The sequence below is a fragment of the Equus caballus genome, chromosome 14 (genome assembly GCF_041296265.1).
Source record: "Equus caballus isolate H_3958 breed thoroughbred chromosome 14, TB-T2T, whole genome shotgun sequence".
Classification (NCBI taxonomy): Eukaryota; Metazoa; Chordata; class Mammalia; order Perissodactyla; family Equidae; genus Equus; species Equus caballus.
In genome coordinates this window covers 68,571,545-68,592,844 of record NC_091697.1, presented here as the reverse complement: position 1 = coordinate 68,592,844, position 21,300 = coordinate 68,571,545, and the positions used below count along the sequence as shown (strand labels likewise).

Here is a 21,300-nt window from a genome sequence, read left to right as displayed (position 1 = left end):
ATAATTTTTCATACAACATTGTGGTTCCTAGAACTTCTGGTTGTAGTTCATGCATTTTTACTGCTGGAAATTATTCAATTATAGAATTTAAAGGACATTCCATTGTGAAGATACACCACAATTTATTTATATATTCACCCATTGATTGGCAGTTATAGTTTTTCAAGTTTTGTTATTAAAGATTTTAAAATGGCATCTTACTAATGTTTTAATCAGTATTTCACTGATTACAAACATTCATTGGCCATTTGGGTTGTCTCATTTGTTTATTTTTTTTCTCTGAGGAAGATTTGCCCTGAGCTAACATCCATTGCCAGTCTTCCTCTTTTGTTCTCTATTATGTGGACCACCACCATAGCATGGCTGCTAACAGATGAGTGGTGTAGGTCTGCGCTCAGGATCTGAACCCAGGTCACTGTAGCCAAGCGCACTGAACTTAACCACTAGACTGCCAGGGCTGGCCCTTAAAATTTTTGTTTACATAATTTACATTTTTCTATTGGATTATTTCTCTTTTTCATATTGATTTATGTTGATATTTTGTTTATTATATTAGAGTACTAATACTTCATAAGATATGTGCTTTGAGAATATTTCTTCCTATTCTTTTGGTTGTTGAGAACATTGTGTGTAGTATCTTATAGTTTTTAGTGGAATTTGTCACCATTTTACTTTATGCTTTGTGCCTTTTGGGTCTTTTCTAAGATCCATTTATATTCTGAGGTCATAAAATTGTATATGACAGTATTTTCTTCTAAAATTGCTAACATTTTGCCTTTCATGTTTAAGAAATCTTTTCCTATCCCAATATTGAATTTTTCTCTATTTTTTCTGAAAGTGTTAAGATCCTGATTTGCACATTTAAATTTTTGATAATATTTATTTTTGGATGTCATACAAGGTAAGGATAAAATGTTCTGATTTTCCATATCTATAGCAAATTATAAAGAACCATTTATTCAGGGCTGGCCCCGTGACCGAGTGGTTAAATTCACGCACTCCACTTTGGCAGCCCAGGGTTTCATCAGTTTGGATCCTGGGTGTGGACATGGCACCGCTCATCAAGCCAGGCTGAGGCAGCCTCCCACATAGCACAACTAGAATATACAACTGTGTACCGGGGGGCTTTTGGGAGAAGAATAAGGAAAGAAAAAAAAAAGAAGATTGGCAACAGATGTTAGTTCAGGTGCCAATCTTTAGAAAAAAAGAGAACCACCTATTCTTTCCCCTTACTGATTTATTGTGTCAGTTCCCCATAAGTAGGAGTATATTTCTGGACATTTGTTGCTATGTAACATATTCTGAATTGCTATAACTTTATAATATCTTGATATTTAGGAGGATGATCTCCCCAAATCTATTAGGCTCACGTGTCTTTCTCTTTTTCTTCCTCCAGTTCCTCCTTCTAATTCTTCTACTGAATATTCTTGGCAAAGCCAACAAAGGTAAAAATAAACAAGTAGGACTACATTAAATTAAAAAAACTTCTGTAAAGTGAAGGAGACCATCCACAAAATGAAAATACAACCTATGGAATGGGAGAAAATGTTTGCAAAATACATATATGATAAGGGGTTAATATCCAAATTATACAAGGAACTCATACAACTCAATAGCAAAAATATAAATAACCCAATTGAAAAATGGGCAAAGGAACTGAATAGACATTTCTCCAAAGGGTACATAAAAATGGCCAACAGGTATATGAAAGGATGCTCAACATCACTAATTCTCAGGGAAGTGCAAATCAAAACCACAATGAGGGGCCAACCTGGTGGCACAGCAGTTGAGTTCACATCTTCTGCTTTGGCAGCCCAGGGTTGGCCAGTTTGGATGCAGACCTACGCACCGCTTGTCAAGTCATGCTGTGGGTGGGTGTCCGACATATAAAGTAGAGGAAGATGGCACAGATGTTAGCTGAGAGCCACTCTTCCTCAGCAAAAAGAGGAGGATTGGCGGGAGATGTTAGCTCAGGGCTAATCTTCCTCAAAAAAAAAAAATACACAATGAGATATCACTTCATACCTGTTAGAATACTTATTTTCAAAAAGACAAAAGATAACAAATGTTGGTGAGGATGTAGAGGAAAGGGAACCCTGTGTACTGTTGGTGGGAATGTAAACTGGCATAGCCCCTATGGAAAACAGTATGGAAGTGCCTCAAGAAATTACAAATAGAACTACCGTATGAGCCAGCAATCCCAAATTGGGTATATAGCCAAAGAAAACTAAATCATTATCTTGACGAGATATCTGTACTCCCAGATTCATCGCAGCATAACTATTTCATTTAAAACATTTTTACGTTTATCACCTGAAGTCACTTTATTACCCACCAATCTGGCGCTCTTAGAGAAAACTGTGGTAAGCCACACCATCTCCTCTACCCGATATCGTGTATCGTTGACTTTAGGTTCAGCCAAGCAAGCGCCAAGATCCATGTCAAATTATTTACCAGATGTAGGAAATGCTTTGGGATCCAATTGGAAAGGAAGATTCTTTTATTCTATTAGATTTGCGAGTGTAGGAATTTTAAGTATCAGTAAATTATCTTTTGTAACTGCCTCATTAGAACCTGTAAATCATGGTACCTGGTTCAGTTGTTTCAGGAAGGTATTTGAAGCAGTAAATGCACCCATGATTTATAACAACTTTGTTCACTTAACCGGTTGTGAAATGTATATCTAGGTTATTTACTTTTTAAAGATAGACTGTCTCTTTTCACCTTTAAGTGAAGAGTGAAAAGTTCCTACTGTTTTGTTGTTTTGGGTTTTTTTGGGTTTTTTTTTGGTGAGGAAGATTCTCACTGAGCTAACATCTGTGCCGATCTTCCTCTGTTTTTGTTTTTGTTTTTTTTTTTTGTACGTGGGACACTGCCACAGTATGGCTTGATGAGTGGTGTATATCCCGCCTGGGATCCAAACCCACGATCCCCAGGCTGCCGAAGTGGAGCATATGAGCTTGACCACTATGCCACTGGGCCAGCCCCACTAGTGTTTGTTGTTTTAACAAACTATATCCCATTTGCAATGATATAATGTGAAATGGGATAATTATTTCTATCTTGTCAGTGCTGAAAGGAAGAAACTAAAACAAACTGTTCTTATTCTTTTCATTTTTGGAGATGAATATTAGTTTCTTTGAGATGTATTATTTTACAAAGGAGTTTCAGTTTGGAATTTACAGAGATTTGTCAGCACAGGTGAGGTGTACCGGTAGAGAATTTTGTTGTGGTAGTTGTTTTGCTTTCTTCCATTTGCTTGTTTTCCTGGAATTTGTTATTAGTTTTTTTTAATTCTTGCAAATTTATTTGCAAGAAAGCAAGGAAAGTCTTTTAAATTTGGCATATCCTGAACCATTCTCATCCTTCCCTAATCCCCTTACTGGTGTAAATAAAGAAATAAATCAACAGTAGCAAACATTATATTTAAAGACCTGCTTTTTAATGTCTTTAAGTCCCTCCTTTCTTCAACTCATCCTTCAAGTGGATAGTGGATCTGGATTGCTACAGCAGACTCACCCACATGCAGGCAGTGTAATCACTGGGATGCACGTCCACAGGCTTCAGCATCTTAAACTCACAAGAAAAGAGGGGCATATCTTGGTTGAAGCCCTTCCTTTATGTTTCCTGGAAATATATCCAGTTGTTTAGTTTTGAACCTAAATTGCTAAGAAGTAAAGACCAGAGGCTTCCGGTAGTACTAGAGTGGAATAAGATTTAACCTTCCCTATATAATCTCCATTGTTACCTTACCCTCAGCCCCTCCAAAGGAACCTATGCTTTAAGTAAAACTGTTTTTCTTACTGTGCACAATAGGTTTCTTAGACTGGATCCCTGACCACCTTTCCGGCTAGATTGCTGCCTCTGAGCTCTTCCTATGTAGGAATGTTGAAGCCAGCACTGATATTCAGAATTTATGATAATTACATTGGTATTTAAAATAGGGGGCAGAAGTGAAGAATAGTTAATACAGAGCTATCCAGCTAATACAAAAACGAAAATATAGACATGTTCTCAAGGTGAAGGCTTGTTTACTGCTTAACATTCCAAATTTTGTAAGCACATCAGTAGTTAAAAAAAATGGCTAGAAGCTAATTAATAATTTCATATACTGAATAAAAGTTTTTAATCTATTAATCATAGGAATATTTCTATTAGGTCAGATTTTACTAACATTTTCTATTGTAAAACTACATTTCTTTGGAAAGTATGTTGTGATAATGATTAAGGATTCCTATACTCTAGATGGTATTTCATCTCTTTTTAAATTCCTGCCATGATTCAAGATTCTGTTGTATGTTTGACCCATAGAAAATAAAATTATTTCTGGTGGATTTTTGAAATGTAACTGAGCTCTTCATTCCCATTCTACTTCATCTGGAATCAGAAAGGTGTCACAGAGAGAATCTCTCCTGCTGGCTTCAGTATTATGTGAAGAAAATCCTTGAAACTCTTTGTATTGAAAAGACAGCTGTCATTCTAGGAAGATCATCTTATCTAAAAATACTTACTTTTCCTCTATAAGAAGAGATATTCTTCATTGGATTACATCACATGGCTTCTTTTTTTCAAATTGTTTGGGGATCTTTGCCAAATTATTGTGGAAACAGATGTGATAATCTCATGATGAAGAGCCAGTTATCCAAGCTTTTAGACACTGAAAAGTTTCAAGATTAAACTAATAATAATACAGTCTTGAAAGTAAGGCTCAAGGCATTATTCAGTGAAGTATATATATATTACTTCCACAAAACCTTAAAGCCCTTTTTAGTGTAAGTACTGATACGTGTGTTTTTTGAAATCGAGCACACAGGTGACTAATCATATTTTGATCCTGAAAACTCATGGTTTCATTTTACTGAAGTGATGGATTAGTTAAGAGGACACTCTACTGTTTTCTGAAACTGAAATTCTTGTTGGACAAAGACATAAGAGCATTGTGTATACTTTGTGAAGACTGTGGGCAAAGCATCCAGTTAGTAGTCCAGCAGAGATTGAAGGCCATATAAAGCTGTTATTTACCCATGAAATTAGACACAGAGCATGGATATAGTGCATCTTGCCCAACTCTAAATAAAATGAAGAAACCTAGTAATTAAGCATGAATTTTAAAACAAGAACCATATTTTGTTGTTTAATTGCTGGTTTTCTGGATAATCATGGAATGCACACTTAAAGCTAGTATTAGTATTTTATAACTGAGAAATATTAGATTTCACGGTCAGATTTCATCATTGTCTCTTTGGTGGCACTGAAGTTGAAATTAGTTTAAACCTGAAAGTTTGTAAATTTCTCTTTTCTCTGTTTTCTTTCTCTCAAATCTTGAAATGTAAATGCAAATCTTAAATGTTCAATGGAAGGTCATGCTTTGTACTTTTTTTTCAGTAATTCTGTAAGCATATTACTAAAATTCATGACTTAAATACCCCAAAGATATTTCCAAATAATTTACATGAAAGCTGTTTAGACCATCCATTTTTCCTTTCATTTGGGACAGAATAACTAAACCATTATCCAAAATTTGAATATTTTATTTAATTCATATGATTGCCTTGTATGTATGATCTATTATATAATTATATTCAACTTTTAAAATGTGTTTATATTGTAGGCTTTTCTAGAGTTCTTCATGCAATTTCAACAGCATAGTGATTTACTTGATAAATGCTTTTCTTTAAGGCGGTAATACATCGTTTAGATGATGGCCACTACAAATGAGTCTGAATCCTGCATTTTAATTCTTTGTATCCACCACATGATTCATTTAAGAAACCTAGACTGAGAGTCCAGTAGCTGTCTGCTGCTTAGCTTAAGATCTGGACTTTAATTAAGCATATTCAGTCAATAAACAAATCTCCTTTGATTCTCAGATGCTGGTGTTGTACAGATGAGTAAGAGGTTATCACTTCCCTGAAGGAACTTTTAGTTCAGCCAGTTGGATACTGATTAGAATTTGAATGGAGCTTGCTTAGCAAAACACTCTCACACACATGGATTCAATTGATGGCTATTTGTAGCTTGTGGATTATGGGTGTATGTTTGATTCCTAGATAAATCTGATGGCTTAATAGAGAGACATCTTTTTCTTCTCTAACCAGACTGTGACCCTGAGCTTGTGATGCATTTTACAAATGCATGTCGTCGATCATAAGAGAGACAAGATAATGTGGCAAGCTCAGTGCTCAGTGTAAAATATATAACGATTCCTGAAAAACCTAGTCAACATTCAGTTCTGTTTTTTTTTTTGCTTGAGGATGATTGTCCCTGAGCTAACATCTGTGGCAGTCTTCCTCTATTTTGTTTGTGGGATGCCACCACAGCATGGTTTGATGAGCAGTATGTAGGATGAGCAGTGTGTAGGTCTGAACCCGTGAATCCCTCGCCGCTGAAGCAGTGTGCGCGAACTTAACTACGCCACCAGTCTGGCCCCCAACATTCAGTTCTTATACTGCAGGCTTTTTGGCATCTTGTTGTTGGAAGGATAAGCAAATACTTAGGGTGGAGTTATCACAGCAGCTTGGGAATGTTGATTAATTCTTCAAAGGCCAAAAATGTAAATGCAAATTTGTTAGGAATTCAGGTTTGGTACTCTCCCTCTAACACATTCAGCTCATCTTCTGTTATTTCCCAATAGCCAATTCCAAGCATAAAGTTTAGACATTTTCCTTCTAGAATGGGTCATAATACTCTGGATAATTGAAATACAGTTTAATGATTTAGTTCAAACATTTACCAGATAATTTTTTCCCGTTTTGGTTTTAGCCCAGTTTGAGACTATGTCTGAATTTCATGGGGGGAAAGAAGGAAGGAATTGTTCAGCTTGTACTTGGCAGAAAAGTTCTATTGCTGAATAAGATCACAAGTTATGGCTGAAATGGTTTGGTAATAGTTTTTTCCACTGAGCAAAGCCAGACAATCTCTGCCAAAGAGCAGAACAGAATCTGTACTGTCAAAATGGAAAAATGGAAAAAGCGGTGGTGATTATGAAGCTGGGAGTCCTGGCATCGCTCTTAGAATTTGGCACTTGCTCTTTGCTGTGAGAAGGAACGAGTGGGCATCAACTATTGCAGCGTGATCTGCTGCTGTATGGCCTGGAGAGTATTTGACGCTGAGATTAATGACAAAGCTTAAGTGCTTGGTTCAGAAGTCTTCATTCAGAGTGTTCTGAGCACCTCTGTCAGTGAGATTCTGACGTGCATTGTTCCTGCAGTGCTCTTCCACTTTAACAACAGAAATGAGAGCAAACACTTATTATGTGCTTTAAAAAGTGTTAAATCCTTTCTGTGTATTAACTCATTTAATTCTCACATTAATCCTATGAAGCTAGTAATCTTTTTTTTTTTTTTTTTTTTTTTAACCTCCCTTTCAGAGATGAGAAAAGAAAGGGAACAGGAAAATAAGTACCTTGTCTGGGGCCACACAGCTAGCGAGCCTGCCCGTGGAAGCTAGACCTCTACTACCAGTCTCCAGGGTCTTGGGGTATGAAGACTACAGTAGCAGTGTTTAACAGAAAAATCTATATTCTGTTCCTTAAGCCCTAAGGGCTCTTTTTTTAATGCCTTTTTTGGGTAAAGATTTTTTGTGGGGAAGGGAAACATAAATTCCATCAGAAGTATTAATATAGAAATCATAATTTTCACCATTTCTTTGCTTTTCCACTCCAGCATAACTTTATGAATCTCTGATTTTTGTCAATATTGTTGGGAGTATTTAATGTAGATTTAATGTGAAATGTGGTTAGAAAATTTGATTGCTCTGCTTAGTTTTGACTGTTAAGGTTGTTAAATGTTTAAGCGATAAAATTGTGTAATAGTGAGTAACAATAGTGCCTGTGTAATACTATTCATTAGATTATTTTTTAAAATTATCATTTTGTATTCGAACTATATAATTCAACGTTAACAGAAATGTTTCCTATAATCCACATGTGTGTAGTAAAAGTGTGGGCAGGAATTCCAGGTGTTTTATTCCCAACAACTAGAAGGACTCCTGGCACATAATTGGTACTCAGTGAATATTTCATGAATGAGTATTCATCATGAATGGATGAAGTTAAATGCCTTGAGCTTATTCAAATGTAATTTTGCTTTTCCTCTACTAAATGTTCAAGGTCATTATTGATGAAGAAAATTGGTAATAGCATGGGAAGCAGCAGGAAGCTGAGAAAATGGTGCCTTTCCTCAACCCCTGCCCCAAGCTGGTTCTTTTGAGCTCCTTGATGGAGGGGTCATTCTCATCTGTTTCAGCACTGCTAGTACTGACAAAGCATAGTGCTCTATAAGTGGTGAAAGAATGAGTGAATGATTGTGCAAACTGAAGGACTTAAACTCCTGTCCTTTCATTTATACCTAGTTTGAACAAGTCTCAGGTACAGCAACTGCCATGTTTGGGGAACATGTTACCAAGGTTTAAGGCAGGAATGAGGGACTGCACATTTGGGCACCAGTGATCTAGCATCTCTGGATAGGGTATGACCTCATGGATCACTGGCTCTGTACTCACTATCTTCTGGTACTTAGAGTCTTGACAGAATCACTGCCAAGAGATCACTTAGCCTCTCCTCTAACCATCTGTCTCACTCAGATTTAGCGTAGTCTTTGTTTCACATGACCTAGGGTATGTTTCTCTGAGGTTGGTTCAGCCCATTGGCACCTCACACAACAAGCCTAGGTTTCCTGAGACAAGGCATCCCTTCAAATACATGAGGATAGCTCTCTTCTTTCCAGAGGCTACTCTATACCACTACACTCCTCGGGGGTATTTGTTGAGTGCTCCTTCTCGTCCTGATTACTGTTCCTAGAGCTGGTCCTCATTTATCTATGTTAATGACTCATTGGGCCACAATCCTCAAACAATATTTATTAATGAATAAGTATTAATCTTGGGAAAGTTTCTATGTAGTCCTTCACATACATTTCCTCCATGTGCATCCTTCAGATGTTAACTCCTCTCTCTCATTCATGTGCGCATTTTCGTCAGTACAGCCTGTTCTTTCATACTGACTGACACCCCCCTATTCATAATCTCCTGTACCTGTTCAGTTCAGTGTGTTTTGGAAAGTCTAAAGTAAATATACTATTTTTAAAAGTTCTCTGATTTTTTTAACAGAAGCTCCATAACCTAGTCCCACCTCCCTACATGATGAAACAGGGAAACGGTGCTGCAGGCAGACAGTGACAGCAGGACACCAGGAAATGCCTGAGAAGGTCAGCCCCACCTTGACATGATGTTTGCAGGAATTTGGACAACAAATACCAGCTTTTCTAAGAAATGTGCAAATCCAGTATATCATATCTTATTAGAAATATATAAAAAAAGCTGCAATTAACAATTAGATATCTTTGAGTATTAAAATTATTAAATAATGGCCATGAATAACGTGATTAACAATCACAACACTAGTTATCACCATATAAATTGTCCTATTTTCAGTCTGTCTTATGTTTAAATTTCATAGAAGAAAATACATATAATAATATCTTGAAATTCAGCAATGTTTTCTTTGTTTGTAAGGCTCCAAAAATATTTTTTTTTTTTAAGATTTTATTTTTTCCTTTTTCTCCCCAAAGCCCCCCAGTACATAGTTGTGTATTCTTCGTTGTGGGTTCTTCTAGTTGTGGCATGTGGGACGCTGCCTCAGCGTGGTCTGATGAGCAGTGCCATGTCCGCGCCCAGGATTCGAACCAACGAAACACTGGGCCGCCTGCAGCGGAGCGCGCGAACTTAACCACTCGGCCACGGGGCCAGCCCCTCCAAAAATATTTTAAGGAACATTTGTGATGTTTTTTAAGTTGCAGGATTTAACTTCCAAGGTGCCAGGATTAATGAGTTTATATTAGAATATCTAGGCTTTCTATGAACAAAACTTCTTTACATTTTGATAATTTATCTTTATGTATATTAACTATAGGAAACTAATAAATTTGGCCATTAAAAAAGCAACAAAATTACATAAAAGATATGATTATTTAGAATCAAATATTAAGTTAATGCTCATTTTTCCTTAAAAGTTGATTTCTGATGCATTGAATTTGTTCATAATTCAGGGATAGTCTTGGCTACACCATATGTGACCATAAGAAGGATTATTACCTTTAATAGCTGTGAATTCCTAATGAAGTGAAAACATGTACAGTCAAGGTCAACAATGTTCTTTTGTTGCAATTTTCCATTTTCCCACCATAACAGGCTGCCAATAAGGATTTCATTCGTCCCAGTATTTTTCTCTATATAAAAGAATATGGGTCCATTGCTCATTAAGCCCTAATGCTTCTGGAACAATAATTTAATTTCAATGCTCTTATCTATATAGGGCTCTACTTATTGTTTGTGTTAAATATGGATACTAAATTTTCCACATCTAGATAAAATCTGAGAAGATGCCATGATCAGTCAGCTATTGAATTTGAAGAGTTAATTTATTATATCTAAAATCAAAATAAAAGATGCCTGTCTAATGTCAAATATTGGGCATATATCAGCATGTTTCCAATCATTATTTTTCTTTAATCAATTATATTCTTTTGTGATACATTTGAGAATATTCTATTTGAAATGAATTCCTCTGAGTGGTATTGATTTTGTAGTTGACAGCCTGCTAAATAAACTTTCTATATTAATGTACAGTGAATTCAATAATGTAATTAGTAAATAATTTTCAGTTGTAGAATTGTAGCAGTTATAGTTTTCTTCTTTTTTTTTTAAAAAAAAAAAAAAGAAGATTGGTGCCTGAACTAAGATCTGTTGCCAATCTTCTATTTCTTTCTTCCTCTTCTTCTCCCTAAAGCCGCCCCAGTACATAGTTGCATGTTTTAGTTGTGGGTCCTTCTAGTTGTGGCATGTGGGATGCCACCTCAGCATGGCTCGATGAGCAGTACCATGTCCACACCCAGGATCCCAACCAGTGAAACCCTGGGCCGCTGAAGCACAGCATGCGAACTTAACCCACTCGGCCATGGGGCTGGCCCCTATACTGTATTTTAACAGTTTGTTAGGAGCTGTGCCATGAATTATGTCTTCCTTTTAATATGCTCTAGTTGTAAAAAAGAAGAAATGTTATTTGAAATTTAGCTATACTGATCTTAATCAAATTCTACTTTAGAGATATGTAAAATAGAAGTAATAGAGCCTTATGTAAATGGAAAGAATATACAGAAAGGAAAGTAAGGGTAAGTTTTTGACTAAATCAGGATAAAGAGGTTAAAAAAAAAATCTGTGTGTATCTGTATTGATAGGCAAGACCCATGGAGAAACACTTAGAATTGCTTTTAAATTCTCCTTTCCTTTGTTATAAGTAATATGAATTCACCATGTTATGAGTAATATGTTATAAATAATATGAATGAAGTTACACAACATATTCAAGATCAAATTATGTGGTGAAGGTAATGTAAGACAAGAAATGGAGATTTCTCAAATTCACATCCTAGCTTTAGTGTTAACTTGCTGATTGATATTTTGCAAGTTACTTGTTTAACGTGAATTCATAAGATCTTCAGCTGACTTAGTGGATGAGAGAATGCAGGACCTAGTTTCAATGTATTCTGTTTGACGTGACTTTTACAAGAAAAGCAGGGCATTGAGGCTCCACAATTTCCATTGGAATGAACTCTTGATAGTCTACACCCAGGCAATATCTTTCTCCTCCAGTGAAGTATTCTGCACCCATTTGATTTCTGGGTACTTAGACAGTGATAGAATCTCTTAAACTCATTTATAATTTTTCCAGAAAAAATATTCAAGTCTAATATCTGTTTCAACTGAGTTTAGTTGATTAAAAATGGTGGATTCACTGTTGAAATACTTATAAAGTTGACTAGTAAAAATAACAATATAGAATTTTCAGTGTCTTTCCATAATTATTATAGGGACTATAAATTTTGTTAAAATATAAGAAGTATTTGCCACATTGAGCAGAAGAGAAAATCCATCATTTAATGTTGCTCTTGAGTTTAACCACATTGCTAGTTCCTGAGGATAAAAAAAAGTTCATAGGTCAGTTGAATAGCAGTTGTCACTAAAAATGGTTTGTTATTATACTAGCATACTAATGAAAATTACATAGCCAAATAAAAGAGATATAGGAAAATTTGGAGGACTGGTGAATCTCAGTAATAGGAAAATTTCTCCTAAATGTCTAATTTAAAATACAATAAAGCAGTCCTTTGATATCTTTATTATTTTTGTCAAACTAGAAAAGAACAGTTTGAACTAATCCAATAGATTATTTAACTCATTCATTCACTCAGCTCTTTTTGAACATGCACTTTGTACTGGGCACCATGCTAGAAATAAGAGATATAAGGATTAATAAGACACAGTTCTACCCTTGATATTTTCAGAGTCTAGTAGAAGAGTTAAAAAAATAAACAAGATAAGACAAGTGAGTTGGAGGTAAATCAGAGAGAGGATACAAAGTAATAAATTGAGTTTATGAAATAAGGATGAATAGGGACAGTAGAGAGCAGCTAAAATTAATGTGGCTCAAAAACTGAAATAAGTATTGCTTAATAGTCACTGGAATTTCTGAAGAAGGAATGCACAATGAATTGGTATCTGCTGTTTTAGTTAGTGAAATAAAAGAATATGAGAAATATCTATCAGAACTTTTGCAAGACTGTGCAATTCTGTAATAAAATTGTTGATGAAATTTTTTCTTAAATTTATTCGTCACAAAGAATGACCTTAAATGTGATAATAGTGAAGAATTATGGGACGTAGTGACAGCAAGGCCAGCAGTTGCAGTGGTGAAACAGGAAAATCAGCTTGATGGTTAGGTTGTGTGCAGTGATTGATAACCTGCAGGAAAGTGTGCTTATGAGATGGGTTGCTTGATTTTGTTGTTAAATCAAAACACTAGAAATTATTCTAGAGAAGTATTGTTTACATCCAGCCTTAATCAGCAAACACGTAGTTCTATGATGTAGGTCAGTGAACTTGCTGTAATAGCACCGCAGTATGTGAAAAATGCCGAGAGCCCGACTTCTTGGTTATGGTTGTTAGAATGTTATCTGTCAAGGTTCTGTGCATGGAACAGGTAGATTTACATTTACCCTTCTACCTCACTGGCCACCCCTCCTTAATGGTTTTTGCTGAATCCTTCTTGCTTCCTCAACCTCTAAATGTTGCAGGGTCCAAAATTCAGTCTGATCACTCGCTTTCTCTCTCTTTCTCTCTCTCTCTCTGTCTCTCTCTCTCTCATACACACATACACACTCCTCCTCCCCTACATCCCCCATGCTAATCTCATCTAGTCCCATAGCTTTAAACACCAAGTATATGTGAGTGACTCCCAAATTTATATCTCTAGCCCTGACCTCTGCCCTGAGCCCACTCATCATCTCCATTGGGTGTTTAATAGGCATTTCAAACTAGATATGTTGAAAGCAGAACTTAAGAATCAATACCCAGGCCCATAACTCTTTTTCTCATTTAGTTTCCTCTATGTTAGTACACCACTGCATCATCTACCCAGTTGCCTGGGCTAAAACTCTTGGTATCATTCTTGCTTCTTCCCTTTTGCTTACCCCTCACACCTAGTCCTTTAGGAAGTTTTGTCACATCTGCCTCCAAGATATATACTGAATCCTTTTTACTGTCTTCACTGCATCCATCTTAGCTGTCTTCATCTTTTCATTAGACTGTCCTTATACGAATTCTCAACCAGACTCTGCTTCCTTCCTTACCCTCTTATAATCCATTTTCCTCAGAGCAGCAAGAGGAGGATTTTTGAAATATAAAAGGTTCAATGTCATCCCATGTTAAAAACTTTGGTGGCTCTTCATTGCTGCTAGAACTCCTTCAGTCTCTCTATCTTGGCTATCTACCTTGTGATCAATCCCCTGTGATCTCTTCTGACCCCAGAACTCATCTCCAATTAGTCTCTGATGCCCCTGCCTGACACTCTACCATATAAGCTATTCTTTGGGTTTCTTGGGCTTCCCCAGCTCATCCCCTCTTCTGGGTCTTTGCACTTTGTATGCACATGGCTGGCTCTTTCTATTCTTTTGGTCTCAGCTCATATGTTACCTTTTTCAGAGGTGCTATTCCTGACCACGCAGCATCACCTCTAGCTGCCCATGTGCGTCTCTCTCACTCCCATGTCCACACTTCGCCTCTTGCACACCACTGTCTTTCATGGTACTATCTGTAGTTTTCCTCACTGCACTTACCACTCTGTAGTATCTTGTTTATGTGTTTGTTTTCTTATTTGTAGACTGTCTCCTGCCTGTCAAATATCACTTCCTTAAGGACGTGGGCCTCATCTGCCCTTTTCATTAGTGAGCCTTGAAACTCTAGAAAAGTAGTAGTACAATCAGTATGTATAGAGTGAAGGAAACAGATACTCTCTACAGATTGATTTGTTCTTCTTTTTCCATCTTCAGATGCCTTAAAAAGGTTACCAAGACATAAGATACAGAGAACCAAAGAAATCTCTTACTCATTACTTTGGTATTGTCTTCTGAGAGCAAAGCATGAAAAGTGTGCATTTTTTAGAAGTTGGCATTCCATATTTTAGCAAGGTTTTGCAATCTTTAAATCTAGTGCTTTTTTGCGTGATTTCCTTTTTGCTCTTTAAAAAGCTGTATGTCAAAATAGAATTTGATTTGCTGAAACTTAATATTAGCACTTTGAAAAGCATGGAGTAGGTAGAAAACAATAAAAGAATGCATACTCTTCACTCACAAACACATTTTATATCTCAGAATTAGGGATTAATGTATGAATAATCCTTTCATAGAGAAATGAAAAGTAATATGAAAGAGCGCTTTGACTGCAGATATGTTGTATTATTTTCAACTGTTTGCAGAAGATACGACCATTTGAAAAATGTGCCGTCCCTACAGTTATTTTAGGATGGGGAAGAAGGGGAAAAAAGGTATTCTAATCATCAGACTCCTTAGTAAAGAGAAAAAGAGACACATAAAAGTGGAAAGGTTTTATAATAGTAAAAGTATCAAGAATTAACGTAAACAAGTTACAGTGAATAAATCATACCTACCATTTCTAGATTTTTCCTTCATAGTTTTATGTAATAATTACCTATTTCTTAGTCTACATGTGTAGGTGATATGGTTGACTGGGACACAGTGAAAGGCAGTTTAGGGTAATTATTGGAATATGAATTCTGGGTTTAGAAACCCTGGATTTGAAGTCCAGCTTCACTGCTTACTGAGTCTGTGTGCTCTGGGCACATTACTCAGTTCTTCCTTTGTAAAAATGAGAATCAATAAAAACTTGCCTCTTGGGGTTGTTTTGAGCACTAAGTGAGATAATCCATGTATAACAGAAGTCCGCAGCATAGTAAGTCCCTAATAATGTTAGTGAATGTTATTCTATTTCTTATCACATTTACAGTTACCCATGTTATCATGTATTATTAACTGTTACCTTCCCATGACTCAGACCTCAAAGATTGTATCAGAATAAGTTTTCATCAGAAGAACAAGAAATAATTGCCTTAATTTGTTATAGATTGGTTAGATGTCTGGAGCACTGTTTTCTAATATAGGTAAATAGGTGTTATGTAGAGGAGAAGCAAACTCCATTATTTCAATATATATATATTTTTGGTGAGGAAGATTGGCCCTGAGCTAATGTCTGTGCTCATGTTCTTTTTTACATGTGGGACTCCTGCCACAGCATGGCTTCATGAGCAGTGTGTAGGTCCATGCCTGGGATCTGAACCCTCAAACTCCAGGCCACCGAAGCAGACTGTGCAAACTAAACCACTACACCACCAGTCTGGCCCTGACAATATAATTTTTTAATTGCTTTTAAGAATTATTTTATCGAGGTCACGTTGGTTTATAACATTGCATAAATTTCAGGTGTACATTATTATATATCCGTTTCTGTATAGAGTGCATTATGTTCACCACCAATAGTCTAATTTTCATCCGTCACCACATTGTGTGCCCCTTTACCCCTTTCACGCTCGCCCCACCTCCTTCCCCGCTGGTAACCACCAATCTGTTCTCCTTATTTATGTTTTTGTTTTATTTTAATATTTTGAGAAATGCTGCATGGAGCAATTTAGTTAGGTTTATATGCATCAGGACTTTTCAGAGCCTTTCAAAGGTAATGTAGATCTGCATCCCATTCTTTGTAGGTTTTATCTTTTAGAAGTGTTACCTAATATTTGTGTAATTAAAAAGTTTAAAAATGTTAATGTGCACCATGATCTTCCAAGAAGGACATAAATTGTGCAAGATTTTTAAAAATTGGAGATGCTTTTCCAACGGAGGGTCTACTGCTCTTTCAATTCACAGTTAGTGAAAAAGTGATTGATTAGAAAGAGAATGTTCTTATGGTCAAGTCAGGGATCCTTTCTGGCATTTGACGAACCTCATCTATGAACTCAAAAAGCTTAATTTTTTTTTCAGTATCACATTTGTATAAAATGGATAAGGGAACTTAAGATGAAATTAAAAGTAGGGTGTAATTTAGATCTTCACTCATCTTTGAAAGAAACATTGACCTGAGGCTTAAAGTAAATCAAATAGTATGATTAAAGGAAATTGGTCTGTGTGCAGAACAAAGCTGATTGTGCTTCTACCTGTCTTTTCTGGGCCGAAGTCTACTTCAGTCAGTTGTTTCTATCTTCTAGCAAAAGAGGGAGCAAAGCATAGTGGTGTGAACTAAACACTGGATCTAGGTTGCCTAGTTTGAAGCTCAGCTCTGCACTTACTGTGTGACACTGGTCAAATTACTCAACTTCCCTGTGCCTCAGTTATCTCATCTGAAATTGGAGATAATAAATAGGTTATACTTCATAAAGTTTTATGAAAATTAAATGTTACTATTTTTAAAAAATTCAGAACTGTTCCTGGCCAATAATGTGCACTTTGGATTTGTTAAATTAATAAATTAAGCTGGAGAAGCTATACCATTGCTTTTTCTATTTATTTTTCATTCCTTTCTTCTGTCACGTGTCAAGTGTCGTATTTAGTAGGATGTGATAGCAGGAAGAATGGTTGCTCAATAGTAGAAATCTAATTCTGCAACTATCTCTAGATCTGGTGATGGTGTATCTTGAGGCAAGTGGTTATAGAGATTCTTTCCCAGCCAGTGACTGTGTGGTGACGGCCAGACAGGAAAATTGGTATTTTGCTACCCTGCGTATAAAATCTTGTGGTGTCTGCGCTTGAGAGAGTACTGTATTAAGCAGAACTATGGATTGCATCTCTTAGTGGGAAAATAGATTCAAAAATCTTCTAAACATCTTGTTTTAATAGCACTACTAATCTCTTCAAAATTATTTCCGTGATGATTTGGTGCACAGTTGTCATTATAATAGTTGACATCTAGTGAGCACTGTGCTAAGTGTGTTTTGCATCATCTAACCCTCACTATAAGCTTATAAAGGAGCCGTTGTCATTACTCCCATTTTACAGTGAAGGAAACCAAAGAAGTTAATGACTTGCCTAACTTAGAATGTATGATGTTGAGCTTGGTTACAAACCCAAGGAACTCCACTCCAGAATCTGTGCTCTTAACCACTCTACAATTCTGTTTCTCTTCACCTGGAAACTTTAGAACAATAATAGAGCACATGGAAAGTCTAAATTTATGGTTTGTTTCTCTCAGTACCAATTTCCCCAGGGCTGAGTAAACACTACAGACAAAAATGCCCCTATATATTATGGGTATAATCCACTGTATACCCATGAAACTAGATTATGATGTCCATAGCAGCATTATTCATAATGGCCCCAAAATGGAAAGAATTCAAATGTCCATCAACTGATGATTGGATAAACAAAATATGAAATATACATGCAATAGAATATTAGTCAGCAATACAAAGTAACCAGCTCCTGATTCGTGCTACAAGAAGCATGAACCTCAAAAAAGCATGATGCTAAGTAAAGGAAGCCAGATATAAAAGACCACATAGTATATGATGCCATTTATATAAACTGTCCATACAAAACACATCTATAGAGTCGGAAAGTAGAGTGTTTGTGGCCTGGGACTAGGGGTTGAAATAGGGATTGACTGCGAATGGGCACGAGAGGTCTTTTGGGCACGATGGAAATGTCCTAAAGCTGGATTGCACAGATGTGTAAATTTGCTAAAAATTATTTAGCAAAAAAAGAATTGTGCACTTAAATGAGTGAATTCTATCATATACAAATTATTCCTCAATAAAAGTGGTTAAAAAAAAAAAAGACAAACAAACTGGATCATGGCCCAGAGATTTAGTGTCCTGGACCATAGTTTAGTGTTAAAAACCAAGCAAACTGAAAATCAAGTTCGAAATTTTATAATCCATTGTAATTTTTACATTTATCTGCCCTCTCTCCATAATTTGTAGAATAAGAGAAAAAAGTTTTTTACATTTAGCATAAAAAATAAATTGGCAATAAAATAGGAAATTTTGTTTATTTAGAATTCTGTACAGCCATAATTTCTCTTTGATGTGATAAACTGAGTATCTGACTTTGGAAATAAATTAGGTTTCTGTGCTTCATTTAAAGCTTGTCTCTTCGAAAGAAAATATTTAAATTGAAGTTGCATCATGATATTAGTTTCATGTATACAGGACTATTTGCAAAGTGTAGAAGAAACCATCTACCTGTACCCTGGATAGGTAATTAATATTCTTCTTTATAGTCAATGTCCCAATTTCATTATGTTCTATCCTTTGATTTTCACTTATTTCTACTTTGTGAGACATGCAGAGCATTTATTTATCATTTCCCCCACTGTGCAGGTTAGGCAATTGAGGCATATAGGGATTAAGCCCAAGTCACGTAGCTTTTATATGGCTGAGGTGGCCCTAGTACTCAGTTTCCTGGAACACTAGTTGTATATAATCCATATGTGATCTGAATATTTTGCACTTATTGTTTGAAATTATAGCTATTTAATAAGTGCTGATTGATTAATCCTGTAGAACTATGGTATATATCATAGCTGGGCTCTTGAGTAGTTTCATTACTATCATCTGATAGGATTCTGTTAACATCATGTATTAAGTTGGAACTGCAAGCAATAAAGGTTTAAAATATGACTTGGTACCAGTGCAGTCTAATAGAGTTTGATGTTCATTATCAGGTATCTTACAATGGGCAGTTGGGGAAAAGTACGATCCCACGTACGCTACACCCATTTAAAAATAATGTTCCCGAGTATATCATTTTTCATTCCTGGACTTCAAGGTTTGTGAAAAAGTTAGAGAAATATTACAGAGTATTTAACCATGGTGCTGGCTTGCCATACATCAAAACAAGAGAGACACACTGCTGCTTTTACAAAAGGTGGAATTGGGCTCTGATGTACCTCCAAGTTTGTCTTCCCCAGGAATATTCTGACTGGCACATTTCCTGATACTTAAAAGCCTTAGATCTCAGTCCATTTCTTATGGACCCAAAAACTTATTGTTAAAGATAGATTTGTCGAAAGCTCACAAATTCCTTCTCTCCCTTTTTAGTGCCTTTCTTAAAGAAAGAAATGTTAGTGTGTTTTTTTGTTCTGTTTGAAACAATATCACTTGACCTGTTCTTAGTATAATTATATTCCCTTTCTGTTGTCCTGATTCTGCTGGGTGTATTTCTTCTTTTAACAGCAACATGGATCCTATAATCATTTCTTCAATTGTTCTGTTACCTTGTGAATTTATGTTCCTTACACGTGAAGATGGATTGTTCCCTGGAAGGCTGAACATCAAGCCTGGATGCTTTGTTTTTTATTTGTAGTCCTCCTGTTTTCACTTCATGTTTTTTTGCATTTAGGAACTGATGTGATGACAGCGAGGGAGCAAAGATGGGTATGTTTTTTCAGAAAGCAGTACCATGGGAACTATGTACACATTTTTCTGGTTACATTTATTTTGTTTTTAAGACAGTTGTTTTTTAGATATAAGTGAGGCTGAGTATGGTGGACTTAATGTAAAGCATATGTACTGGCAAGTTTGCAGACACTTGTTAGAGCTCTCTGCATATGTTGAATAATGGATTCTGTTTGTTATGTGTTTTTGGCAAAGCCCAGCATTGTGCTTTTTAAAATCTAGGAAACATGTAAGTTTATTGGAACTCTTTACCCCCTCTCAGGCTGGAAAGGGGAAAGGATTTAAAATGTAGACAAGAGAGATATTAGATTTCTCAAGAATAAAGCAGATTTTTATCTTTTGTTGTATGAAATTATATCTATGTTTTTCCCATCTGACAGTAAACATCTTAAAGGCAGGAACCTCTGATATTCAATGTTGAATTCTCTCAAATTGCTTGAAATTGGCACTTTTTTCTGCTGTTTAGAGACTATATACAATTTTTCACATGCATGCTTAATTTCTGCAAATGCACGTTTCTAAAATGTAAATTTAACATGCATAAAAGTACTTCTCTATGCCTCTTGATCAATAAAAGAATCTTAGAATGTTTCAGTTCTGCTCGCTACCTTACTGTCCACTGTTTTAGACTCGCCTTGGTTTCTATGCCCGAAAGTAGTCATTATTATCCTCTTGTTTGAGTCCAAGAATGCTTATTTAGATTTACTGCTGTGAGTCCCCGTTTCTTTGCCCACCATTGCTTCACACTCCTTTCTGGCTCAGTTTCCATATTCCTAAAGTACATCTTTTTAGTTCTTTAGTTAAGAACAGCTAGTAGAAGAGTTTGTATTTGCTTTGAAAAATATTTATTTTATCCTTCATCTTAGATGACGATTTACTGGGCATGGCATTCCAGGCAAACAGTTATTTCCATTCATACTTTTAATAATATTAATCCATTATCTTCTGGTTTCTACTGTTGCATTTGAGAAGTCTGAAATCAGCTGTCAGCACATCTTTCATTTTTTAGCACTTAACCTGTCTTTTCTCTCTGGTTGCTTTCAAAATCTTCTGTATTCTTTGGTCATTGGCCATTTCATTATGAGGACCCCAGATGGGGATTTTCTTTTTAAATCACATTCATGTCTCATTTTTCCCTTCTATCAGAGGATTTGTTTTTCATCAATCCTGGAAAATTCTCAGTTATTCTTTCTTTAAATGGTCACTTATTCCCATTTTCTTTATTTTCATTCTCCCTCTCTCTCCTTTCCTTTCTCCCTCCCTCCCTCTCTCAGAACTTTTATTAAGTATTGTTCCTCTTTATTCTGTCATCTACATCTCATAACGACTTTTTAATATTTTCAAAATCTTTATATTACTCTACTGTATTTCCTTGTTTGTTTTGTAGTTCAATGTTTTTCTCTTTAGCTGTATCTAATTTGATGTTTAACTTGCTTATAAATTTATTTACAGTTATACACAGTATCTAATTCTATGTTTTTTTTTATATGTGCCTTTAGGCACTT

The 21,300-nt window shown here is 35.9% G+C and overlaps 1 protein-coding gene across 4 annotated transcripts in view; it reads left to right on the top strand.

Annotated features, from left to right (window-relative positions):
• PRR16 (proline rich 16) overlaps positions 1-21,300 on the top strand; it is a 280,900-nt gene that overhangs the window by 97,852 nt on the left and 161,748 nt on the right. For 2 of the 4 annotated variants that reach the window (XM_070233199.1, XM_070233200.1), the window contains exon 2: positions 9,109-9,206. The exons of the other annotated variants lie outside the window; for them this stretch is intronic. In XM_070233199.1, coding sequence (XP_070089300.1) covers positions 9,195-9,206 — 12 coding nt within the window. In that variant the 5' untranslated portion in view covers positions 9,109-9,194. The remainder of the gene's footprint in view (positions 1-9,108; positions 9,207-21,300) is intronic. 4 annotated transcript variants of the gene reach the window in all.